A 27947-nucleotide genomic window follows, 5' to 3' on the forward strand; every position below is an offset into this window, starting at 1 on the left:
TGGCACCAGTTAAACCAAAATTAATTAGCCTACTCCTTAAGTGTTGATATTTACTGCAGCAAAACAGTCATTTATTTAGCAAACAAAGGTCTTCTCCTTTTGGACTATTTGATCATGAAGGAAAGTTTCACCAATTTATCAACACTATTTAAAGCTATTGTACATAGCTTTTTTATATAAATTAATGTATGTTACATTCAAGCCATTGCCAAAGGAAAGTTGATTGAGCCTGTCAGCTCCACAAAAGTCTCTCTGTATTTCTTAGTATGGCAGTGTTTACAAATTGGTGTCGCCCCCCTCCTACGAAATGTTTCAGTTGTTGAATCTACAGCAAATAATATATATATATATATATATAGTTAAAGGTATAAGATCCATGCGAGATCACCAAAGGTTCCCCTCATGTAGGTGTGCTGACAGTATTGTTGTAATTACTCAAATGAGAATTCCTCATGGGGGCAACATAACTACGCACTATAGCTTTATCATGGGGTATAGATGTCCTACGATAGATGTCATTTGAAAAACCAACCGAACTATAGTGGAAACAATTTTGATCACACTTCTTCTCCTGAAATTTGAAAAAGCCACTGACACTGCAGGCAAAAAGATTGTTTTTTCAAGCAATGGTACATTTTGAGTTTTTTAGCTTCCATAACATTTCTTCTTTCACACTAGTATAAATAAACTGTCGATCATAAGTTGAGGTGTCTGTCTTATTTGTCTTTTAGCGTCTGTATATTTCTCCTATATAACCATATTTAACTGCCATTAGCCCATCTCACATTAGTTTTTTTTTCAATACTCAAAAGATCTCAACCTCTAAAGCAATTACATCAAACTTTCATTATGATTCTTAGCAGTATTCTGAAAGATATTACAGATTTGTTAATATGTTGTATCGTCAGATTTAAGAAAAAATGTTCTTCTTAAAAACATGCCAATAATGCATTTTTAAGACCTGTACAAGTATGATTTATGAAGTGAAAAAAGGCAATATCTAAAAAAAACTAATATGACACTTATATGTTGTAAAAATTAAATAAAGATTTTAAATTTGGCTTTATCCAACATCTAGATTTTTGTTTTTAAAGAGATGAAAATTGCGCATAATTGTCAGTTGTTAGTTAGATATTTTCAAATTTGCATATTTATTAAAACATTTCTGAAAAAATTGTAATGTAAAAAATTATTGTTTTAATATAAGTCATCAAGTGCCGAAGTTTCATGTTGATAATTTTAAGTTTAAATGTACCCTTTTCATCTGCAGTGTCTGGCCTTAAAGGTGAAGTAAGCGGTTTATTTATGTTAATATAAGTGTAAAATCGCTCTTTATTCATACAGTGTTCACTTACATAATGTGCGCGTTTCATAAAGTCGAGCTCTCAGTCAGCTGCTATGCATGTAATCGGCAAATAAACTTATTGTAGTATCCCGAAATTTTTATCCAATCAGAAGAGAGAACGCTACAATCCGACACTCGTCTCACTCATATATAGTATATACACTCCATGGTCTCACTGCCGGTGCACGCCAGAGCGACACATGGGTGAATGTTTATGCGCCTACAATGGCGGAGCAGGTAAAAATCCTTCCCAATGTCTGTTTTGATGGTTTTTATCATGTTTTATCACACTTATGGATCTGAGATGATGCTAGATAACTTGCTGCTTGAAGACCGCAGTGCATTAATGTGGAGACGTAGGGACGAGCGAGGGGACTCAAAATGTCTTTCGGGTAAAAGAAGGAATTACCAAAGCAAAGACCTGACAAATCTGAGCAGTCTTTTCTGGTGAAAACAATCAAAACTGAAATTAAATGAGAAACTCCAGCTTGAGTCCATCTTTTTTTTATTTCAACACCAGTTATTGCTAAGGCTGTCTCCCATGCAGCATTTCTCACTACATTTAGATTGTTTTACTTCTCGTTCTTCTAATTCCAGCAATAACACAGATAGAGAATTGTCTATGCAACGCTGTGAATGAAGCCTTTTTGCCTCTGGGTACATGATGTCAGGCTATTCAGGGTGTGCAGTCAGGCAGATTTGATTTGATTGATTCTGTGGTAGATATTGCTGTGTAATCTGTTCTTAAACTGTTTTAAAAAGACCGGAGACAATGTAGTCTGTCGCATCTCCATCGATGAGGCCTGTTCCATTACTGTGGACAAACCAGCAGGGAACATTTTCTCCATTCTTCACATCCTTCCTGAAGTCTCTCTGCCAGCCTCTGTGGACCGACCCAGAAAATGTCATTTTAATAGCACATATAAAGCAACCGACATTTATTCATGGGCACATACATGCAAAAATTCCATGGTATGGACAGACTTATCTGAAACGTGTAGCATACCTGGTCACATTGAGCTCCTGTCCCTTTACAAACATGGTGGCGTCTGGTTTCTCTAGGACTTCACCTGGACGTAGGTCTGTCACCTCATATTGAATCCCATGGTAGAATTGACCTGGTGTGGAGGACAATTCAACATTTAAAGTAGATATGGTTTGAAAATAATATGATTATGGCCCTATGTCTCTCCACGATAGTTTTTTTAAAATCATAATTTATCATATCTACGGTATAATACTTCATTGTCAAACCGATTGGAAGTCCAATATGTTTAAGTATTTCTGTTTATACTATATAAAGAAAGATGATCGACGCAGGCAATTTTCCAAATTTGGTTTTGGGTAATGGCAGTACATTTTACTGCAAAACATCATATAGGCTATTTTCTATTTAACGTCGTTTGAAAAACAAAAACTGATGTCTGACGTATTCAAAAAGGAAATTACTCATGGAGGACATATTAGGTCTTCACCTGACAGACACAAACTGTATAGTGATGTGTGTGCTATTACATTTTTATGTTGCTGTAAAAACTGACATTTTAGAACACCATATAAAGTTAAGCTGAACATGTTGTCTGCAGGATCCCTTAGTTAATTTCAAGACTGCAATTTAAAACCTTTTTCAAGTCCAAACTGGCACATATGTGTATTACGTTGTACCTAGCAGGCCGTGAACAGAAGGGGACAGGAGGTGGCTGTCCAGGGTGTAGAAACCCAAGTAGTTCCGATGGTAGGGGTGCTTCTCCCACACCTTGTGTAGCAGGATGACAAACTTGACTGAATCTCTTAGAGTTACCGTTAGGCTGCGACCCTTGTTCAAAAGAAGATCCACGCTGGAGGAGGAAGTAGAGCAAGGGAGAAAGATGATAATTTCTCATCCTGAACTGCATTTTGTATTTCATATGACTCATGTAGAGGGATAGCTCTCCTTCACTAAGGGAGACAGCGGTACATACTTTTCTCCTTTGAGAGAAGCTGCATCCGACCACAGCAGTTTGACCCATTTGCCGTCCTGGAACACCGAGATGTCCTTAGTGCTCACCTCCAGCCTCACCCCCAGCGTCTGGTGGATGATACCAAAACGCCAAAAGTAGGTGCTGATCTTACCATCGGGGGCAATTTTCTTGTCTCCGATGATCTCACCGTTGACCAAAATACCTGAAGAATAAAACGCGGGATCCATGTATGATTTACTGGCACATACACTCAACAAAAATATAAACGCAACACTTTTGTTTTTGCTCCCATTTTTCATGAGATGGACTTAAAGATCTAAAATTCATTCCAGATACACAATATTACCATTTCTCTCAAACATTGTTCACAAATCTGTCTAAATGTGTGATAGTGAGCACTTCTGCTTGCTGAGATAATCCATCCCACCTCACAGGTGTGCCACATCAAGATGCTGATCTGACATCATGATTAGTGCACAGGTGTGCCTTAGACTGTCCACAATAAAAGGCCACCCTGAAATGTGCAGTTTTGTCTCACAGCAAAATGCCACAGATGCCACAAGCATTGAGGGAGCGTGCAATTGGCATGCTGACAGCAGGAATGTCAACCAGATCTGTTGCTCGTGCATTGAATGTTCATTTCTCCACCATAAGCTGTCTCCAAAGGTGTTTCAGAGAATATGGCAGTACATCCAACCGGCCTCACAACCGCAGACCACGTGTAACCACACCAACCCAGGACCTCCACATCCAGCAGGTTCACCTCCAAGATCGTCTGAGACCAGCCACTGAGACAGCTGCTGAAACAATTGGTTTGCATAACCAAACAATTTCTGCACAAACTGTCAGAAACCGTCTCAGGGAAGCTCAACTGCATGCTCGTCGTCCTCATCGGGGTCTTGACCTGACTCCAGCTCGTCGCCGTAACAGACTTGAGTGGGCAAATGCTCACATTCGATGGCGTCTGGCACGTTGGAGAGGTGTTCTCTTCACGGATGAATCTCGGTTTACATTGTTCAGGGCAGATGGCAGACAGCGTGTGTGGCGTCGTGTGGGTGAGCGCTTTGCTGATGTCAATGTTGTGGATCGAGTGGCCCATGGTGGTGGTGGGGTTATGGTATGGGCAGGCATCTGTTATGGACGAAGAACACAGGTGCATTTTATTGATGGCATTTTGAATGCACAGAGATACCGTGATGAGATCCTGAGGACCATTGTTGTGCCATACATCCATGAACATCACCTCACGTTTCAGCAAGATAATGCACGGCCCCATGTTGCAAGGATCTGTACACAATTCTAAGGAAGCTGAAAATGTCCCAGTTCTTGCATGGCCAGCATACTCACCGGACATGTCACCCATTGAGCATGTTTGGGATGTGCTTGACCGGCGTATACGACAGCGTGCACCACTTCCCACTAATATCCAGCAACTTCGCACAGCCATTGAAGAGGAGTGGACCAACATTCCACAGGCCACAATTGACAATCTGATAAACTCTATGCGAAGAAGATGTGTTGCACTGCATGAGGCAAATGGTGGTCACACCAGATACTGACTGGTTCTGAGTCCCCAGACCCTCAATAAAGCAAACAAATGCACATTTCAGAGTGGCCTTTTATTGTGGACAGTCTAAGGCACACCTGTGCACTAATCATGATGTCAGATCAGCATCTTGATGTGGCACACCTGTGAGGTGGGATGGATTATCTCAGCAAAGCAGAAGTGCTCACTATCACACATTTAGACAGATTTGTGAACAATGTTTGAGACAAATGGTAATATTGTGTATCTGGAATGAATTTTAGATCTTTAAGTCCATCTCATGAAAAATGGGAGCAAAAACAAAAGTGTTGCATTTATATTTTTGTTGAGTGTAAATGAGTCATGTCCAAAATATTGCTCTTAAAGGAGTGCATTAAGGAAAGAAAAGTCAAATGGACACTATGGACTAAATCTTATACTTGTTAAGAGGAAAGGAAGTCCTGATGATAATCTTATGACTGACCTGATTGGGGGTCTCTGACAAGGTTAAAAATGGTTCCTGGTTTGTCGTTGATGTTGAAGCACAGCGCGTCGTCTCTGTCCGGGAGCTCTATCATGAAATGAGGATCTCCGTCCACTGCAGGGGACACCAGAGTACAATGAGTTAACAAAGTAGAAATGTTTCGTTTGTGGTAATACATTGAGTGCTTGTTGAGACATTTCACTGGAAATCACAAATGTTAACATGCACTTACCAAAATATGTGGGAGCTGGCCGGGGCGAATATGTGTTCAATTGATTGTACGCACTTGTTCTCATTGGGGTGCCAAAATGACTAAATAGACGTGCTAAATAGAAAAATAGAAAATTCCAGTTTAAAGCAATACAGTAAATGTAATAAATCCCATCTTTTTTATGCTACATGTGAAACAATTAGTGTCTTACACGTTCGTTCTGCCTGTTGTCTTTGCTCTGTAAACAAACAAAGAACAAAACAAAAAAACTAATGGACAAATGTATACAGTTCAAACTGGAGCACCAGAAATAATATGTTGAAAGCATGAATCCAATAGTCAGTGCTGCATGTGAATACTGTACATTACCGTGATGTTTTGCTCTGCGTGTTCAGAAAAAGCCAGCCCAGTATCACATTTTAATGCCTTTCTTTCCTCCCTTACCCTCAGTCAGCTTGTCAGCAATTAGAGGGCTGTTTGTGCCGTCCTCCGTTTCAGGCTTGGTGACCACCATGGAGGTCAGAGGGGTGACAAAGCTGTACTGCAGAGACATGTCCAAGGCCTTGGCTGTCAAATTGGCTTTCTTGTCTGTGTCAGCGCTCTTTCTGCAAGAATGAAAAATTATATAAGTAAAGTTACCACATGTGGCATCCAGAATACCATGGGATCTATAAATCAACATTACAAGATTTATCTTGGGTTCTTAAACGATGGCCAAAAGTATAATTGACACAGATTTTCATGAGACCAATGGGAAGTATAGATTTCCAAGCTGAAGCATTCCAGGCCTCAGCTTGAGTGAAATTACCCAAACTGACCCGTTCTCCAGTAGCTGCTGGATAGTGAGGTAGGCCCACAGACGCTCTGTGAAGTCCCCAAAGATATACTCCTCCTCTGGGTACATAACAGCCCAGTCCGTAGCACTGGCCAGACCCTGCACCTTGAAGTCATCCTCAAACTACAGGGGGGAGAAAAGGAGATGAAATGATGTCTTAAAAACAGAGTGAAACCCCCATCTTCTCTGTACCTCGGCATTGCCTCTAAATCTCTGCCATTTTCTTCTCCTCACCCCTTGGCCGAACACTTCCACCATAAAGTTATCCATATCATTGTCAGTCAGCCGACCGGCCACCACAATCTCTGAGCCGTTAAACAACTGGTTGAAGTGGTTGGTGGTCAAGAAGTCCACTGCGTTGTCCGGGTAACGCATGTCCACCTCCAGGAGCAGAGTGCTGGAGACCTCCTCAAAGAAACCCTGAAATATGTGCACACAGATTGTATGTCATGTATTTGCACAAAATGCGTTACATAGAAACATCAAAAATAAGGACTATATAAGTGTGGGAAAATGTGAAGTACTGTAGCTGGTTATTTTCATTTTAGAACATTCTAACTATTGGCTCAAAGATGTATTCATGGTTTAAACCCCTCCAACCTGAAGTTGTAGTGTGACATCTGAACCCTCGTAAATTCTGCGGGCTACTCCCTTATTTTGTTTGCTCATCACATCCAGGAAGGAGTAATCCACATCGTTTCCGAATCCAAGACAGAACAAAGACATGTTTCCTCCAATAGCAGAACGTACGTTCTCCTGGATTCTCGGGATGTTGGACTCCCCTTCAAAAACATAAACAATCACACAAAATATGTCAGGCGAAATAAAAAGTACAGTACACATTGATCAAATTTGCACTCTGTATGCTCACCACTATTTGGGTTTCCATCAGTCAGTAAGATAACCATATCGATGCTCCTCTCTGGGAGCCTCTGCTGCTGCCTGTCGTTGGCCAACATTTTCACACCTCTTAACACTGCGTCATTGATATCGGTTGCTAAAAATAGAAACGCACAAAACGTTGTAAACTGTATAGTATGAGGATGTGTTTTTATCATTCATGGAGTGAAGACAACATCTAGCATAATAGCTTGTGTCTATTGTTTTTCTATCAACCTCCCCTGTCGAGTATGCTATCGGCGTAGACCCTGGCTTTGGCCACGTTTTCCTTGGTTGCTTTGACAAGTGTTTCCTCCATGAAATCGATCTCGGAATCAAACTGGATGAGAGCGAAGTGGTCCTCCTCGTGGAGGTCGTCCAGGATGAGCTTCAATGACTCTCGAGTCTACAAAGAGTTACAGAGTCAGAGGGTGTCAAGCAAAGCCAAATGTATTTTAATTGTCTTTGGCAGTTAAATTCTTTGCTCTCAGTCTCTCTCCAAGGATGCTTTAAAAAATGCGTGAAGAAAGTGTCTCTCACCTGTTCCATCTTTGTTCCTGCCATTGATCCGCTCCTGTCAATCACAAACACCACATTCTTTGGAACTCTGGGCAGGTCGGATGGAGCAAAGAAGTGCACAAAGTAGCCGTTCACAATCTGAAAGGTAGAGAATCACAAAACACTGTAATAATAATGCACGTGAAAGACTACAAAGGCAACACGAGAATTGCAAGAATCTTTCTCTCAAATATAGTTGATTGCTGGGTAACGTAAACAAAGATTCCTCTGTTTTCTCTTAGAGCTCAGCATTAAAGAAAATCTGTATTGTTTGTGTATCGTGCATGTGCACTCAGCAGACACTGAGCACAGTATTTAGAGACAGCCGACCTGAATATCTCCGAAGCTCTTTTCTCGGTTCACGTCATACTTGATGACAAAATCTCCATCGATGATTGTTCCGTCGCAACTTGGGCACTTCCTCTGCTGCTCCAGAGTTGGGGAGAAAGAGATGTGGGCCTGACAGTGGGATATATAATATATGATCAGTTTAGCTTACTCGTCTTGCCTCTTGGGCCAGGCGTTTTACTGTGACGGAAATGTGAGAAAAGTGAGACTCTTTTGAAAACTGAAAAAGAGTTGGGATTCAGGACGTGCGGGCCAAGTGTCAGAGATACAGAAGCGTCTCAAAAGGTCGGTTGGATTATGTACCTTTTTGTCTGTGACAGTTTTCTCCACCAGAGGGAGCAAATCATTGGAGAGGAAGGTTGCATGGGCGTCGACATAAGAGAGGCCCTGAGGCTCAAAGATGTTTGTCACGATCTGTCTCCATACAGGCAAAGACAGAGAAAGACAAGACATCGCTGGTGAAGTAAAACCCTCTCATTTAGAATATCTGAAGTCACCGAGCTGCAGGATCCGAAAACAAGAACATGGACATGGATTCACCTTAAACTCCTGCACTGGTTGTTTGGGTTTAACTCGAGTCAGAATCTCATAGTGGCCCAGGTTCCTCTGAAGGAGCTCCTCGTAGGTCAATATAAAAGTCACGTTACTGTTAGCCGCAACGTTGACAGACACCGAAAACTTCTCCATCTTTCTTCCAGATGCCCTGTAATTAAACACAGACACAATTGACGGCCTCATATGTGAAAATAATCTATAAGAAAGTCCAGTACAGAGCGTTTCTTTGAATGAACATTTGACTTTTTACAATCTTGACGGACTCACTTGACCAGCCCGGCAGTCTGTCCAGAGGAAACGGCCTTCTCATACTGTTTCTTGGCCTTCTCTTTCTCCTTCACCTCCCCGACATACAACTCACCTTCAATTTCCCTGTGAGGCACAAACATGGAAAATTGTACATAGGCTACTAACTAACTCTATCACTAAGAGAAATCAGCTGCAGAGCACAGCAGGAAAAAGGAGCAGGGATAATCGCTGTCACACACAAATGGTTCTAATTTTGAGAGGAAATGTGGATATCCGAGTGGTGAAAGACGGACATGCTGAAGTTGCTGATGAAGGCCGTCTTGGGCAGGTCCACCTCGAAGAAGATTTCCTGGGAGGAGTTTGCTTTGTTCAGAGCCTTGGAGGTCATAACGGTGTGGGCGAAACGAGACGTCACAGTGCAGTCCACAGTCACACTGTACACCTCCACCTGAGACAGAGAGACGGACAGAATTTAAACACTGACCAACAGGGAAACTCTGGGCCCCATACAGAGTCCCTGCAGGCCTCATATCTTCCTTGATCCATGTCACACTTTTTTTTGTGTGTCACAAATAATTTAACCTATGAATCTGTAGTGTCTATTATAGCAAGTTAAAAAGTAATAATAATCATCTACATGGCGTTCAGTCTGCACAGTTTGAAATTACTCCAACCCTCCTTCCTTTATATCCTACAATTACTTGACTACGGTTAAATTATGTTAAGTAAGGCCCATGTGTTTGATGATTTTCAGCTTTGATAGGTCATATTCATAGATATAATGCCATGACATAGCAGCTTTGATGCTGATTTATATGATAGGCCAAAACACTAGTTCAAAAATGTAAAAATGCTCCAAAAACTATTATTAACTGTGTCTGCTGTGCTTCACTTTCTTTGCTTTCTATTTCTCTTGTGGTAGCCTGATTTTCCTATTCCTTATGACGATAATGTGCATTTCAGCACTTTAGTTTAGTGTAGACAAGCTTGGCAAGACTAAACCATTTTGCGCATTATGGAAGGGGTGGGAGTGGACACAGAGAGAGAGCCTTCACTATTTAAAAATAAAAAATAAAAATCAGGAATGTTATGATTTCAGGTAATACCTAGGGGGCAAAGTGATTTTTTGGACATGGGCTGTTGTAAAAGGTTGTTCACCAGAAATGATATCTAGGACCTTCAAGGATCACAACCTGGGTTGACAACCTGGTCAACTGCTGGAAAGCTACAGGGGGCCAAAATAGAAAATCAGAACCATGGTTTAATGCGAGGGTAAAATTGAAATGTTTTAACTTATAATTATCATCATGAAACTTTGCCAGTTGATTACTGGCATTAAAACAATGATTGTTTGTATTGAAGTTTTTTTCAAAAATGTTTGAATATATATGCAAATTTAGCATATTTCACAAATAATGCACACATTTGCATATCTTTAAAAAACAAAAATCTAGATATTGGCTAAAGCAAGAGTAGAAATCTTTATTGTATTTTGACTTTATATAAGTGTGTTAAGTTTCTACATAACAAACTTCCTCTGTGAGAAATGGTGTGACTATTCTGTAGGTTATTGAAGAAGGATTTTTTCATATGTTGTCATAGTCTGATTTATGAGACATTTTCTTCTTCAAAACATGCCGTCATGCATTTTTAAGACCTGTACATAGTATTTTTTGATTTATAAAATTAAAAAAGGCTGTGTAAAAAGTCCTTCTTAAATAACATTCAGAATAGTGCTAAGAATGATTATGGAAAGTTTAGTTGATGTAAGTGATTTAGAAGTTGAGATTTTTGGGTCAGAGTAATGAAAAAAACTATCAAATCATGTCAATCTAACCACTATCAAAACCAGAATTATCACACCATTTCTCACAGAGGAAGTTTGTTATGTAGAAACTTAACACACTTATATAATGTCAAAATGCATAAAAGATTTTAACTCTGGCTTTAGCCAATATCTACATTTTTGGTTTTTAAAGATATGCAAATGTGTGCATAATTTATATGCCAAATTTGCATATAGGGGAAGGTGGGGTGATTTGTGCATTTTGGAAGTTGCAAAACCCCTTGTTTCTAGAAAACCGTGGAAGAAATTGGAAATGTGACCACATATTTAAGAAGAGCCATCCATTTGACTCATCCTGTAAAGAAGGGAGACACAAGGAATAAGATATAAGCACATTTAAGCTCAAAAAACTGTGTTTTGCCTTTCAAAGTAAAATTTCCATGATCAAGGTTTTTTGATTATTGTGTCTGAACAATTATAGACACGTTTGAAAACATTTGACACATGTTTTAGTGCTTTGGTATGCTACACTTTGAGTCTATATAGTTAGCACGATGTCAACCCTAAATTGCTGCATCATGCCTATTATCCAAAATTCTGGGGATGGGGTGATTTGTGCGCAAGGGCCTGGGTGAGTTATAAGTAAGTAAGTAAGTAAAATGTATTTATAAAAGCACATTTATGACAGTTTGCACTGTCCAAAGTGCTGTACATAGTGCATTCAGTAGGTAAACAATGAAGGTAAAATAACAATAACCAAAATAAAAGACGTAAAGCCCATACATCCACATAAACACAGATAGTAGTGCAGAGGTAAGTAAGTAGTGCAGAGGTTAATGGGGAGGAAACACCAGGGTGTACATATGGGTTTTGAGCCTTGATTTAAAGGCAGAAATGTAGGGGGAATCACATTTGTCAGGTGGCAGTTGGTTCCACAAGCACGGAGCAACTAGTGCAAAGTACATTTCTGAGAGTTGTGCCAGTGGCATGGCTGTATACGCTGGTCACCAAAAGAAAGTGATTGTCTACAGTAGCTCAGAAGAGAGTGACATCTCAATTCCACTTAACGACACCACTGATGAGAGTTCAGATGGCCAGAAAGATGATGATGGTGACTTTGTCATTGTGACAAAATGACGCCCAAATCACCCCACTACGTGGGGTGATTTGTGCGACAAGACAACTTTTTTTCCGAAAGCTATATTTCTTAAACAGTTTATTCCAGATCCAAAGTTTTTATTGCCAGGGATGCACAACATCCTGAAATATATGTACATATTTGAGTTGGAGACATAACTGTCAAGGCCTCACTTTAAAATCACTTTGAGTAAAAAGTTGCACAAATCACCCCACCTTCCCCTATATTAAAACATATTTGAAAAAAACTTCAATACAAAAAAGCATTGTTTTAATGCCAGTAATCAACTGGCAAAGTTTCAAGATGATATCTATAAGTTAAAAAAAATAAATTACCCTCGCATTAAACCATGGTTCCGATTTTCTATTTTCGCCCCCTGTAGCTTTCCAGCAGGTAGTTGACCAGGTTTTCCACCCAGGTTGTGATCCTTGAAGGTCCTAGATATAATTTCTGGTGAACAACCTTTTACAACACCCCATGTCTGTTTTCCAAAAAAAAGAGGGTTTTGCCCCCTGGGTATAATATTATTATACGTATGACACTTATAACTTAGACATTTATTTTAAGTTAGTCATATTAAACTGAATCACTGGACTAAGTCTACATCATGCAAGCTGCCCTCATTGCTGCCAAAGAAAATTGCAACAGCTTGAAACTTTTTTTGAACAACATAACAGTATGTCACTGATTCCACTTTGGGAGTGTTTCGATGAAACTTGTGAGTCAACTTGGATGCTGCATACTCTAAGCTGGGATAGTGTGGATATTTGAACTAAACAGATTTTCAACCAGTTGTGTTTTTTTAATTGTTATTTTTAGCTGGTTCCACAATCCTTATCAGTAAACAACAACAACAACAGTTCAAAAATCACAGGAGTCAAATAGAGGATCAGCTGTTTCTTTGTGTGAACAAATCACAAGGATATCATTGGGCATATTGAAGCTGGCTGAGCATGTTTCACTGCAATCAAAAGTAATGGCTTATCCTTTATTTCCACTGCTATAAGGCTTCCTATATGTATCCATTACCAACCTCACCCAACATAACGTTTTTCTACTTAAAGGCCTTTTAACTGTACGTTTGTTGATTTAATAGTGTTTTTTACTCTCACCCCTCCCTCATTTATTGTGTGAATGTCTGTTGATCAGGTTCCTGAGCTGCTGTGTATTGCACATGCCTATACAGGATAAATAAAATGGTACTGCATTGAATATTTCTCATCATCAACATAGATGCAAACAGATTTATTTCTTACCATTGCTTCATTTGTACTTCTTTTCTGTAACAAAGACGAAAAGAAAATAATTAGGTAATATTCGGTTTAGGTTTGGAAAATCAATATTTAAGACTGCACAAAGCAGGAATATCTACTACGACTGCTGCCTTATGCTATTCAGAAATGTATATTTGTTTTACTCTTTACAAAAGACCTTTATTCATTTGAATTTTAAGGGTTAAGTTATTTGAAAGTGATTAAGTAACCAATATAATATCTATCCAGAAGTGTTGTGAATAATGTACAAGCAGAAAGATGCAACTTTAAATAATATTTTCAGCAGAAAATGATTGGACTGTTTGTAAATATTTTCTACCAAATACCTGCAGTGGTCTGGCAGCTCCTCTTGTCTCCTGAAAGACAAATAGAGCAGAGTCAACTGACATGGTGCCAAAATATAATATTTATAGATATAAACCCCACTTTTAACTTTAAACTTGAACCATATCTTTAAGGAAAAACTTTAAATCAACATTGTGTGCTACACATACACATGCAAAGAGAAGATAGAAGGAGTGATATGATAGTAGGTTGGATGGTAGGAATCTAGGTTCAGACTTGTACTGAAGGAGCACAGTTTGAAGTGTGTGAAGTTACCTGCAGAGCTTGGTGAGCCCTGGAGATGACCAGAGCGCCTTGAGCAGGGCCAGGCAGCCAGAGGCAGGCGCTGCCCCACAGCAGCAGCAGGCGAACACCCAGCAGTCCAGACATGACCAAACTTCACTGAATAGTGTCTGACTTCACTGCTGCTAAATAAGCTCTCTGCCCAGAGGGAGGGACAGAATGTGTGTGTGTGTTCTCCTGGAGAGTTGACCAACAGACCTGAGCTCAATGTGCAGGAGGCCTAGAGGTCCCAATGTTGGTGCTTGTAAAGCTCAGAGAAAATATCTGTGCTCAGACTGAAACTGTGTGAATCTTTGTATTCATGACAACGATCCTTCACCAAACCAGACGTTTGGCAACATGACCAGCTTGACACCCAGAGCTTGTGTTGCTCCTCATTATTTGTAAAGTAAAATGTATTCTATTTATATTTTGGGGTGTGTATATGTTTAAATAGTGTTGTCGGTTACTGCAAGATGTCGGTAGATTGAAGTACAGAATTTGTTTATTTATCCGTTCAACATCTAATAAGTTTGCTTTATCCACCACACACGCAAAGCTAGTCTCCTCCTTTGCTAGACTCTGCAGCCCGCTCTGCTTCATTTCATATATGTGTTTACGTAATTTCCCTCATAATGGGAAGCAAACAGTAAAGTACTGTGGGGAAATCAGAGGGACCTTTGTGTGTTTGTGAGTGAATCTAGCCCCCTGCCCCAAAAAAGACTGATAAGTTCTACTTGGCAGGCATAGGTCGTGTAAGTGAATCAGACCATTTTAGCAATATGGAGACAAATAAACAATGTTACTCAGAATTAAATCTGTGCATGATGCACCGAGAAAACATGGGGACAATACTCGATAACTCCACACATATGTATAGCCTACATTTAACTTTAGCTGATAACTTTTGGTTTATTTGTTAAATTTCTAGTTTTGACACTTTGGACCCATTAAACAAACACTTTTTGTTCACGATTTGGACATGCGTCAGTGTAGTGCAGAGTATCAGTCAGCATATCAGCAGTGAAAATATCCTACTACATTTAGTGTACAATAGAACAGTATGTATTTTTTAGGTAAGCATTTATTAAATATGGAGCCACATGGGCACATACCAAAACTGAGCTGTTTTATGTTGACACGGCACCTTGTTAGCACAGAGTTGCCTAATGTTAGCTGATGTGGAGCAAAATTAGCATTAATTTGGAATTGTGTATCCAGCCAATTGACGATTGCTCTTTTTACATTAAAATAAAATCAACTGTTAGTAGAATTTTTTGTATTTTTGGTTCTTTATTTACTGAAGACTTTAAACATGTTCATTTCATTTAAAATTACAAGTGGAATCATCACACTATGAATACATTTTATAAAATAAGACACACAATTCATAAGACAGAACTGCACGTTGAACGATAGAAAATAATGAGTGAGTGAATAATAATCAAATTTACATTTTCTTTTAACTATTTCCTCTTGGTAAAACACCCCCCCAAAAAATGTAAAACTTGGAAGTTTAAATAATATTAGAGGTCATAACTTTATGTATACAAAACATTCCAGTGTGATTTAGACTACACCGACATTAAGATTAATCATCACATGCCTGACCATACATTATACTTTACTCCACCCATGTGTGTGTACGTCAATGCAAACAGATGCTGTGTGCCTTTATGCTGTATTCTGCTTGCAAACTAAAAAAATATCACTTTATATTGGTTTCCTGCTCCATTTCATTTACGTAGCATCACAGAAATGTAGAAAGAAAAGTTCAACAACTGCTTCCATAGCAGTAACTTCCACATACACCAATGGCAAAAGACGAGCCCATTTATCTCTCTTGAACCCCATGTCTTTAAAAAAAGAAGAAAATAAATACAAATGTTCAATCGATATAAAGCAGTGTCACGACTGACCCAGAGACAGAAAAGACAACAGTGTGTGTTGCTTTAATGCTGTGGTTTTATCCTGCAGTATAGGTCTACTTGCTGAACACACTGGCTCCAGGAGCTTTGGCAACAGGAGATTTGTCCAGGGCCGTCTCTGCCCCCGACCTCACACCACTGAATACTGATGGAGCCACTTTGCCTGCACGCTCTGAACACAGGAAAAGACACAGAAAGAAAAGCAGATGCTCAAACCAGGTGACTGATCATCCTCAACAAATCATATATCTCCACTCAGTGTTGTTTAGGAGACCAAAAAATGTTCTGCTTCTTTTCATCTTGTCATGGAATTGAAATACCAACCTTTAAAAGATGAGAATATAGTCAATTAATACGAGGTGACACAATGTTTAAATATAAAAAATAGAACAGATCTTTAATGTTTGCAAACATGAGTCAAGACAACAATGCAACAATGGGATTGTGTGAAATGACCCCCGATAGGCGGTCATACAGAGAGTTTATAGGGAAATCTAATTACGCACGAACATTCCAGCCTACGTACAAGATTCTCCTCTGCCAGATATGTTGTTAGTTATCTTGCAGACACAGTTCTCCGGAGCCATCTCAGTCAAAACATACATTTCCGTACGGAGTTTGAGTATCTCAGAACATAATCAGTACATAACAACCTTCACCATACGGTCAGAACCTTCACCATAAGGTCAGGTCAGAATATTCGTTGATTAACTTAGGAATATTTAGATTCAAGATGGCATTAGTCTATATAAACACTTAATTATTATGACTGTAATAATCAATTCCACCACATTTCCCTCCTATTATAATAAATAAATAACAAATATAATTATTCTAAAAAAAAAAAAGTTCTAATAATTAAAAGATTAAAAATGTTATATGGAAAAACAAAAGCGTATTAAAATTCTACATGATGGCCTGTGAGATTGTCCGCCAAGGCCTGAGTGGCCTTTCAGGTGTTTTATCCCCTTAACCAGTGTATTCAAAATAGACGGACAAAAATCACAGGTCATCATCACCTATACACATAGAAGCAAACCCACCCCCTCACAATTGACAAAAGGAGGTCAAAAGAATTCTATGCACTAACTATACTTACTATAACAGAACTTATCATTTGGAAAAAAACCTCATAGATCGTTAGAGAGGAAAAAAAAATTTTCAGACAGTTCTGTTTAACAAAAAATTAAACAGCTATGCTTAAAAGATTTAAATCAAAAGTAATGTTATATGACAGGATAATTCTAAACAAAACTAAATAAAATGTTTTAAGAAAGAATTAATGTTAACTATTAAATGTAGATTAATATATCGTAAGGGTAATGTTAAGTTGCAGGATATAATTAAAGGTTAGCATAAATCAAAGGCCTGGTGTTCAGGTGTCATTATTTCATTGTAGTCATTCTCATCGTGGGATGCAGAGGGACACCCACATGGCAGGATGTTTCTTCGGGCTCGGGAGTCAGCATGCTACCTGTGGGTATACGTTCCTGGGTCAGAGGTTCTAGAACATGACCCTTCGTAGGGGCGAACACCTTTACCGTGTGCCCTTGTTGTCATCCTTCCGGGATTTCTTTAGTCCTGTAGTCGTGGGTCTGCCTCAACCCTAGGCTTGAAGCATGCACATTCGGTAGAGTGGAGGCCTACGAGCTTCCTTCGGTCAAGTAGTGCAGCTGCTCAATGTCTGGGAGTGAGTCGGCCACATCCCAGGGATCAAAGGATTCTCGTCTGGGAGAACGGAGGAGAGCATATTGCTCCACCTTTCCTCCAACCACACTGGCTATCCATCTGTGTAGCAAGGCTCTCATGCAGGTAAGGGTACAAGTACAGAGACACAAGAAGGCACCAAACATGATTAGGAATGGAAAAAGAACTTGAAGGGCAACTGCTCCCCATGGGCCTAGCCTGTCCTGCAACCATTGTTCCTGAGACAAATTAGGCACTTTAAACAAAAAACTCTGTGAGTAAGTATTGAGGCCTGTTGTGTACCAGTACCTGTTCAAATCAAAAGGGAAAACTAAAACAAAATCATCATATTTTAGATCAAAGTTTTCTAAACAAATGTGTGAACACATTTTAACCAGATAAAAGGTGAAGTGAGCTAAAGAAAAAAAAACAATACAATGGGTATTATTGTGTATCGCTATGGTGGCTTTTAGGTCGCAGGATTTAATCAAATTTAAAAATGTTATCAATGGAGATCTTCTGTCTTCTGGCGGTCGGATGCTCTACCTGTTGAAAGAGTGATTATCAATCTCCCCTTCCTCTCACACACATGCATGCAGTCAGTCACAGACACACACTAGCACGCTTTCCGTTCCTTCTCTCACAAAAACATGCAGGCTGTCAAACTCAATCAGACACACATGCACGTTCATCCTTGCACGCTCTCCCTCGGACACACACACACAGGCACTCAATGTTGGTGTCCCATGGTCACTCAACCACACCAGCACACACACTCACTCATACACACACACTCCCTTTCTCTCTCTCTCTGAAAGGAATCCAATGTTAACACTGTTAGGGACACACTACATACTTTAAACAACAGTTTAAAATAGTTTTTGAAGCCTAGTTAAAACAAATTGGTGCTATTTGTAAATAATTCATTTCTATTCCCCCCCCTTCTCTTACTCCCATGTCAGAATCCGAATCAGAAAAAGCTTTATTTATCCCAAGAAGGGCAATTTAGTTTACAGTTCCAGTTCGCAGTAAAAAATCATTTGAACAAATACTATAAAAAGCAGTACGAGGTAGGAAATAACATAAATAGTCAAACAGCAGTCCAACACACAAATCCAACTCACATTCACTTCAACTCAACCTGTCAGAACAATCAGCCAACTACACGCTGCTCTCCACCTACTCCTGACCCTTGTGATCATTCAGTAACCTGATGGCTGCAGGAATAAATGAGTGCGAGTACCTCACTGTTGTCCTTTACTGACAGACTGTTAAACCAGCATGTAAATGAAAAAGTTAAAAGACTCTCAATGAAAGACTGATAAAAAGTTCTCAAAATAACTTTGGAGACACTGAAAGAGTTGAGCATTCTCAACAAGTGAACTCTTTGTTCATTTGCATGCGGCGTAATGAACTTCCCTTTTTCACAATGACCTCAGTATTTGCATGAAATTTAAGCTGGTTATTGTGATGGAAGTTCTGTTTAAGGTTGGAGGTCAACTCAGGTGGAAGAATATTTCAGGAGGCTTGGATGAGTTATGAAGCAATATTTATTACAGACTTGGCCAAGGAGAACCGGACTGCAACTCTCGTGGCTTGCACTTCAATTCTGACAAATTCATGCTTAGAGCTGTGTTTTAACCTCGCGCTATCTCTATCACCTCCCCGGCTCGGGCACCAAGCGTACCAATGTTTTGGTTCAGAGCTGAACACAGTGAACCATAACATTCTGGAGTCTTAGGAGATGAGACTTTATCTATACAACTGACCTGTGTCTCCTAACAGGCTACAAGGCTGACCTAGAGTCTGAGAGACAGACACACAAGATAGGCATATATGACCTCTCAATCTTTCCCATTAATATTACAACTAAAGACCCAAAATTCCCTCAACATAGAAATATGCTCAGAGAAATCAGATGTTTCAAAATGTGAGTAAAACACATTAAAAACATCTGGCAAATCAGAGACATCAACACCTTCAACAGCTATCAGCTGCCTGGAATCACATTTCATTCTGTAGCTCGTGTGCTTGTCTGTTTGAGAGACATCTATGGCTGCTCTCAAGGTCTGCCACCTTATCTATTGTTTTTACTCACTGCCGTCTGTGACTGCATGTAGAAAGAAACCTTAGAATGAGTTACTCTCTCCTGTGTGTGAGACTATTTAATTGATGAAACACATATTGTAGAATCATAAAGTAAATGTTCCTTGCTTCTTTCACTAATCATGTGCATTTAAATGTCTAATAGTCAATAAGCTAATTATCTGAGTCAAAAGGAAACGTTTATTACAACCAAGTTGAAATGAAGGAAAACAACATTTATAATATCTCAAGATCATGCAACGTAAATAGTTTTAGGATACTTTCCAGACGGAGTCCAAGGGTCAATCTCCTCTCATAATTTTAGGCACTGTATTGTATGTAAATGCGTCTCTGTATCTCATAATTTGTTCCTCAGCAACAGCTCTCTCTATAGAATCTCTGTGTCTGAGCCACTGCATAGGCAGCAGGAACAAGAAAATATAATAGATCTCAACATTACAGCTAATTTGCACAACAATTTATTTTGGCACTTTACGTTTTAACTTTTGGATTTACAAAATCAAAAACTATAGTCAACATTCAACAAAGATAATCAATTCTGACTCTGGTGGTAACATCTTGCTAGTCATATCTCACAGCTGTCTTATATTATCACTGCAAATAAGAGTGTTCAATTTCAACATCAAACAGCATATACTCTTTGAAGGGGTACTATCAACCAAAATAGACACTGTGGACCCATTTATTTCTACTGGCATTAGTGGGTCTTCAATAGGGGAAGAAGAAAGTTTAATTGTAGCTGCTTGAATTAAATTTGTATGGTCTGACAATTTTTTCCCGCAGAAGTTACACTGTCCTTTTCTCCAATTGTTTCTGAAGTTATTGTTTTGTGAGTAGTGTGGGGAAGTGTGTGCTTTGCTCTGCCGGCTGATGTACTTTGGTTCTATCGCACTCACTCCTCCCTCTTTGATCCCTGACCCTCCTGCTGCATGCAAGTCTATCTCCCTTAGTGCTTGAACTGCAGCTGCTATGAAAAGTAATTCATCCTCTTTATTTCTACTTACATGTTCTAATTTAGCTTCTTCTATCTTATGAGTTACTTTTGGGTATGAGGAAACAATAGGCACATCAATTAATCAATTCTTTAAGTTCTTCAGAAACTCGACATATTGTTCGTATGTTCTCAAAGTTTTACCCAGGTCACATTTATTGTGTAAGATAAACTAAATTTGGTCAAAACACGGGTTGTCCTTCTTGTCTAGAAACAAACGTTGTTTTGGGAAACATTCTCCTGAGCTCTTATCAGCTCTGCTGAGAGGGAGAAAAGACTTATCTATTGCCTTTTTCTGTCTCCCCTTCTATCCATTAATTTTTCTTGTCTGTAAGGAGAACGCAGTAAATTAGGAAAAGGTTATAAAAAAATTAAACAGTCAGTCTTAGTCATCAGTCAGTCCATGATCATGTATAAAGTTTGCTCTGCAGAGGCTTAACTAATTTTGAAAATTCTGAAGTCATTTAAAAATGATTATCCCTTTTTGGAAATTGTGTGGCTTGGGAATAATAACATCCCGTCTTACACACTGTTATTTTTTAGAAAATTCTGCTCACAAACGATGCTATAGCGCAATATTAGAAGTACTTTTCTATCATTAAATAATTGTTTCGTAATTGTGTGTGTATATAAAGGAAACATGCTCTCGTGGTTAAACCAACACTACTTTAGTCACTGCAGTCACTTGCTCGGCCTATAGCCGTGTTTTGGGTAAATGTCCTTGTGGAGTTTTCACCTGCAAAGATAGGAATGTAAACATGGAGACCTTGGATACAGTACAATACTCAGTTGTCTATCAAACCAAATTAGATACGTTATACCATAATTAGCCAAAAATGTAATCACCTAGCGTGACACTAACAATTCTGATGTAGACAATTCAGATGGGGGAATTAAGCATTTAATAATAATAATATTACTGGACAGTGAGAGTCACTGCATGTTTGGTGCACCTCACCCTCCTGTGGACCCCTCTCTGTCTCTCCCCTCCGTCCAGTCAGTCTCCCACTCTCTCACTGCCTCTCGCCCCTGGAACTGCAACTGCAGTCCATTCTCTGGTTGTTGTTCAGGACATTCCCTGCCCAGTGCAAGTTGTCCCAACACAGAATCAGTCTTGTTGATGTTCCTGGTGTTTTAGCCATCTGCTGGCTCTGCCTCTGCCTCTGGTCCTCTTCATCCGCCTTTTCCATGTGTCCATAGGCCTTCAGCTGGGCCATACGGAGGTTGTATTGTCCTTGTCACAGAGTTTGCATTAGTTCTGTCATAAAAGGATCTCTTCTTTAGGCCAGTCATGTTGAACTGGACCCCATTTAAAATGGAAAAAGGTGGTGTAGTTGTAAAATACTCATCTGGCAGATGCAGGGCTGTATCCAGGTGTAGATGTGGAAACAGCTTTAGTTTGTTGAGCTGGTTTTGGTCTGCAACCGGAGGTGTGAGAGAGGAGATTCCGCTAGGCCAGAGACGAGAGTCCAGGTCTGGGATAATGTGTCCTGTGAGGAGCTTAGCACACTTTGGTTAAAGTTATTTTACCTTTAAGCTAATCACTGTCTCTGTTCACTTTGCAACAAAGGCTTGACAAAAAAACAAGCTTTTTATTTCTCTAAAATTTAAATAATTGCTAACTTAGTTTTCCTATCTTAATGAGCCTAAAGCTCACATTTCCTGGAAAGACCATATTCCTCCCATAAATTTACCAATGCACCTGTATAGTGAGTCTCCACCCTTATCACACATTCTTTGCACAACTGTCAAATTCAACTTCCAACTCCTTTTGTTTAAACAGACTGTTCCCCTTTTACAATAATATTGAATTTTAGAGAATGCAGTGGAGGACAGATCCAACAGAAGACACAGAGACCTTAAATAAACCACACACAATTAGTACTTGCGAATATTTTAACTATTTTAGAACGTTCTTTATTTTAGGTCTATTTTTGCCAAATATTTTTATGGATCCTGCGCGCTGTCCCTGACAGTTAAGATATCTTTGTGGTCCCTGACCACTATAAAATAGTTTAAACTTAGTTAAATCTATCCTATTTCTCGAGCTTAGGCCCCTGGCCAGTATCTGTCCCTGACAGTGGTGCCCCTGGCACAAGATATCTTTCGTGGTCCCGGACCACCTAGTGCCCGGCACTAGATAGAATAGATTTAACCCGGTTAAATCTATCCTATTCCTCGAGTTTGGTCCCTGACCCTAGTGCCCCTGGCGCTAGATAAAATAGTTTAACTTAGTTAAATCTATCCTATTTCTCGAGCTTGGCCCCTGGCCAGTATCTGTCCCTGACAGTGAAGATATCTTTTGTGGTCCCGGACCACAATAAAATAGTTTAACCCGGTTAAATCTATTTTATTCCTCGAAAAGCTCGTCAGCTAATGCGAGTTTGACCCCTGGTCTTTGGCCCCTGGCCTTTAGTTCAGCTATCAAGCCATTGTCCTAAACCAACTTGTAACTAAAGCTAGTCGTCCAACATACCCTAAGCTTACTTTTATAGTTTATAGTTTATTGACCCCTGGCCTTTAAAACTTTAATTAAACATTGTGTTCTCACCTTTTTAGTCTTTTTGAGTTCTTGGATGCCGTATCGGGAGATCCCCTGAAGCACATCTGATTTAGGCGCCAACCTGCATCTCCTGAGGTCAGTTACGGTCCTCCGTGGGGAGAGGTTTAGGCTCCGGGACCCAGTCTCCGGCTGTGCACAGTTAACCTGTCAGAGGGTGCTTCAGGGAATCCTCGAGTTAGACATCCCGGACACGAGCCCCCAAATTGTCATGGAATTGAAATACCAACCTTTAAAAGATGAGAATATAGTCAATTAATACGAGGTGACACAATGTTTAAATATAAAAAATAGAACAGATCTTTAATGTTTGCAAACATGAGTCAAGACAACAATGCAACAATGGGATTGTGTGAAATGACCCCCGATAGGCGGTCATACAGAGAGTTTATAGGGAAATCTAATTACGCACGAACATTCCAGCCTACGTACAAGATTCTCCTCTGCCAGATATGTTGTTAGTTATCTTGCAGACACAGTTCTCCGGAGCCATCTCAGTCAAAACATACATTTCCGTACGGAGTTTGAGTATCTCAGAACATAATCAGTACATAACAACCTTCACCATACGGTCAGAACCTTCACCATAAGGTCAGGTCAGAATATTCGTTGATTAACTTAGGAATATTTAGATTCAAGATGGCATTAGTCTATATAAACACTTAATTATTATGACTGTAATAATCAATTCCACCACAATCTCTAAGCAGGTCTTTAGGTTAAGCATGCAGCGCTGTGGCCAGCAACTCTTCACAATCCCAGTTGAGGAACCTGTATTTTTGTGTCACGTTCCCTGCAGCAGAATTTAAAAAGCTCTCTTGTGAGCTGCAGACAATGAATGTTTAACTTTTATTTGAATTCTTACCACAAAAACAAGTTTAGAATTTAAATCCATGAGAACACATTTGTGTGGGTGGGTAAAGTTGAAAGGGCACAGAGGCAAACCTGATGGCAGCCTGTTTCTGCTCGTCAAACAGTGGCTGAGACTGATGACTGAGGCTTATGAAAGTCCATCAGATGCATGGTGTTTACCCGCAAGTGAGAACACATTCGTAAATACAGCTGCAGATTAATCTGGTATCATGGAAAACATGGTTAGATCCAAGATGCATTACAATTAGAATGTACAATATGTAAAAGAAAATCGAGGCTAATGGCTATATTGTAGGCTACATGTTTGCCAAATCAAATACTATCACCCTAGTATTCTGACAGGGTCACACAGCTGGTCTGCCTGTCTGTAGACACCCCAAATAGCCTATTTTTGTGTAGTCATCAGTCTGTTTTTATCTGGTAGAAGAAACCAATGTTGTGGGCTATTAGCCTAGGCTTACAAGCCTTGCCTAGGCTAGCCCAAAACAGTTGGCCTACTCTAATTTAGTATTTAGCCAATTTGATAAAAAGTAGGCCTAATTAATTCCACATTCGACATTTAATTAGCAAACACTACTGTAAGGAAAGCAGCTCTATGGCCGAGTTTGACGGACTCCAATCCTCATATTTCTCACTCGGTGTAGATAGCTATTCATGCTGAGTTAAATCTGATTTGCCCGGCAGGTGCCAGAACAAGTCCCTGGTGGTCTAGTGGTTAGGTTTCGGCGCTCTCAACGCCGCGGCCCGGGTTTGATTCCCGGTCAGGGAACTCACCTTAACCAGTGATATATCAGGATCTTCCCTTCAAACATAGGCTGTATATGAAAAAGCCTTAAACACATGTTTATGTTGGAAGAAAATCCTACACAATAATGCTTGTATGAAAAGAAGCTACACTAATCAGCAGTACCACAGTGATGTAGGGCACAACACATGCATCAATATCGGAGGTATAGCCTATATACCATGGATACAGAAATGAACACTAATTTACTTTTGATTGTTTGATAGTAATCAATTCATTTTTTGTTCATCTGACAAAAGGCCTGAGAACAAAATTCTGAAACAGTGACATGACATATTTACAATATCACAATACTGAATGTTAGTTACCTCTTCTATTCAAGTTGCTAATAAGTGAACAGTAATATTCTAGCACTACTACGGGCCAGGCAGGAATTGTGTTTCAGTGTCAGAGGAAACAACATTCATAAAAAGCTTTACTCACCACACTCCGCCATGACCTCATAGGTTTTACTCTTGACCTCGCCCTTCAGTCCCAGCTTACTGCGGGCTCCTTTCAAGTCCTCCTCCTTCATCGGGGGACGTTTCTTCTTTTTCACCTCCCCTGGCTGGAGTCAAGTAAAGAAACATTATGAATGTTATGGTAGAAAATCAGGAGAGTAAAGGGTGTTGACAATCAGACTCGTCACACTGGGTCTGTAACATTTCTGTAAATAGTCAAAAGAGCTTGTTTGACCTGATGCAACTTACCTGTGACATGTTGAGGGAATTTGCTGTATCCTATTGGTTCCACAGACACGTCCTTCCAGTGTAACAGAGTTGCTGGTTGTTTACTGAGTGTGTGTCTTTGTCTCACAGCGAGCCTCACATTATATATAGTCCTGGTTTGGACCCATGTGAGTCAGTCAGGCCCCCTACCCCCTCTGCCTGTTGTCAGTGTGTATTATTAGGTGTGACGTGAGGGATGGTACATCTGAAATGAGTCTCCCATCTTTTATGATAATCTTACAGGCCAACAGCTGATAATTCTGTAAACAACACAAGTGTCTGCCTCCTCCTCCCCTGCCAAACCTGGCAGAGATACTCTCTCTTTTAAACATGGTGTGCAACTTGGAATTAAAAAGGGTATCAAGAATGTCCCCTATCTGGAAACACCTCCCTGCAACTCCATTGGCTATAACTTGATATAGGTCTGAGGGAATGTCTTTTTGGGTCTTGTCAAAAGCATTTTCAGACAGTTAACACATGAACCAACAAAATAAGGGCTGGACCAAGAAAAGAGCTGAGAAATGATCCAGCTGTCTTATGTTTGAGTCACAAAACAGAAAAGGGCAATTTGCCTTCTCTAATGTGAGTATAGAATTGAGTAGTTTTTAGGTAAAATCTGGCCCCACACAAGATAATCCCAAAAGATAATCTATCAATGCGTAGAGTAGCTATGATATAACCTAGGCCAAAAATTACAATTTTAAAATAAAGCACTGTTTGTTGTGTTAAAATGTGGTGGACAAAGACTAAGTCTGGGTAGATATTATGTATCTTCAAATACTTTTCTGGTCATATTCATTCTGAAATTTACAGTTGCAGTTTACATGTATTTGAAAACATTTTGGGATTTTAAACAATATATTATTACACTAGTTTATTTCCCTTAAGGGTCATTTCATTTGAACATGATGTTTTGATACATTTATTTTCCTAGGTTCACTTTATGTGACAGATTATGTTTTACCGGTTGAGTTTTTTCACTTATTTAGGATAAAATGATTAAGTAGACATGTATGGAAAGTTTGGAAACACTAAACAGTCATAAGAAATGGCATCATAAAGTAAAACAAGTGTACACTGTGTGATGATGGACAAACTGACTCACTGTTTTAAAATGACCATCTCAACGATGCAAAGGGAATCTGAAGGGCTGCACAGTCATTCATGTAGCTCTAAAAACATTGGAAGTGATCTAACAATCTTGAGTGTGCGGTCGCCGCCCTGACTTCAACACTTATAAACTTAAAGGAACTAATAATCTTCACCACTGTGTAAATGTTTCAATTGTTTTTCTCTTCACCTGTTGTTGTGTATTTGATGTATTTGCGTTGAATATTGTTTATGTATTGTTGTTTTTCCTTTGAATTTGTTTGAACTCGACGTCATTGAAAATGAGGGTCACTCTTCAATTGGTCTCTCGAGGATAAATAAAAGTTAAATGAAAAAAATGAAATGAAAATAAGGCAAAGGACACACAATCTCACTCCTCATGTGTGTTCTACGTTAGCCATCTGATCATGTGTCTCTCAATAAGTGAAATGTTTTGGGACATGCACATTAGTTTTTTGCAAGTGAAAGGCTGGAGGTAACTTATGCTTCGTATGCATGTAGCCTATATGTTTATATACTCTGATCAGGTTAATTATATCTCTCACCTCACCTTTTTCAGATAGATAGATAGATAGATAGATAGATAGATAGATAGATAGATAGATAGATAGATAGATAGATAGATAGATAGATAGATAGATAGATAGATAGATAGATAGATAGATAGATAGATAGGAGGGCAACATGAACACCTAATAATAAATCAATACAATAAGTAGCCTAATAGCCTACAATTAGGTATTTCTAGTGTAAACTGATTTAGCCTACTTCACGTAGCCTACCTTAGTGAAGCCTGCTTCCAAGTGAGAGCATGTTAGTTCAAAGAAAACAATACAGCCAATTTAACTTAGACAGAGTTTACTTCGGCTACTAGGCCTACTTAGGCTACTACTTGATGAATGAGACCGACGTGTGTTTGACATCTAGAACAAATATAACATGATAAAATGCAGAAGAAAAGGGTAAAACTCACCGTATTCTGATGCTTAGCCGTCTTTTACCCTAACCACAACGGGGTCTCCTTGCCCCTACCCAGCAAGGTGGGAAACAGCGCCCGCGGCGAAAAATATATGAATTGGAAAAGTTAATGGAGAGTTTAGCGGGTTCGGATCGGGTCCCCGTTAGGAAAGAAGTTATTTAAAATGTGTGTGAAGTGGGTCCTAGAACCTTAATGTCTGTTATCTAGTGGCGTTCTATGCAACTTTATATAAGAAAACAAAGCATTTACGATTTGAAGAAAACAAAGCATTTAGTATTTTTTGAAATATTCATAAACACGTGCATGGCTCCCTGGTAGTCTAGTGGTTAGGATTCGGCGCTCTCACCGCCGCGGCCGGGGTTCGATTCCCCGTCAGGGAAGACTTTTATTTATGTGAAGTTGGTCTTAGAACGTTACTGTCTGTAATCCATGTCTTCAGGTCAATAAT

At 39.5% G+C, this 27947-nt stretch overlaps 2 protein-coding genes across 3 annotated transcripts; both read right to left on the reverse strand.

Annotated features, from left to right (window-relative positions):
• Positions 1–1901: 1901 nt before the first annotated feature.
• LOC307249416 (inter-alpha-trypsin inhibitor heavy chain H3-like) lies at positions 1902–27507 on the reverse strand (the record flags this gene model as incomplete). Of its 2 annotated transcripts, none has more annotated exons than XM_080026122.1 (22): positions 1902–2228; positions 2352–2463; positions 3011–3183; positions 3307–3508; positions 5316–5429; positions 5548–5640; positions 5738–5764; positions 5971–6131; positions 6345–6484; positions 6596–6781; positions 6962–7143; positions 7233–7358; positions 7478–7646; positions 7781–7897; positions 8129–8257; positions 8450–8560; positions 8687–8849; positions 8969–9073; positions 9244–9398; positions 13131–13154; positions 13475–13504; positions 27494–27507. In XM_080026122.1, 20 exons carry the CDS (start codon positions 13131–13133, stop codon positions 2090–2092), a joined length of 2607 nt encoding a protein of 868 aa, XP_079882248.1. In that variant the 3' UTR covers positions 1902–2089. The 2 variants fall into 2 exon arrangements, with proteins under 2 accessions (XP_079882248.1, XP_079882247.1); XM_080026121.1 differs by lacking the exon at positions 27494–27507 and adding an exon at positions 13749–13862.
• Positions 14947–25491, reverse strand: mustn1b (musculoskeletal, embryonic nuclear protein 1b). The gene is made up of 3 exons (XM_080026124.1): positions 25393–25491; positions 25127–25250; positions 14947–15854 (listed from the first exon to the last, which is right to left on the reverse strand). The coding sequence occupies exons 1-3, from the start codon at positions 25399–25401 to the stop codon at positions 15739–15741; spliced, it is 249 nt and encodes an 82-aa protein (XP_079882250.1). The 5' UTR covers positions 25402–25491; the 3' UTR covers positions 14947–15738.
• Positions 27508–27947: the final 440 nt, after the last annotated feature.

Source organism: Ammodytes marinus, assembly GCF_949987685.1.
Source record: "Ammodytes marinus genome assembly, chromosome: 4".
NCBI lineage: Eukaryota > Metazoa > Chordata > Actinopteri > Uranoscopiformes > Ammodytidae > Ammodytes > Ammodytes marinus.

Excerpts from the sequence above, each read along its gene's own strand:
- mustn1b (XM_080026124.1), bottom strand. Across the intron at positions 15,855-25,126 it reads TGAGGTCATGGCGGAGTGTG|AGCGTGCAGGCAAAGTGGCT; the intron begins GTGAGTAAAGCT and ends TCCTGTGTTCAG.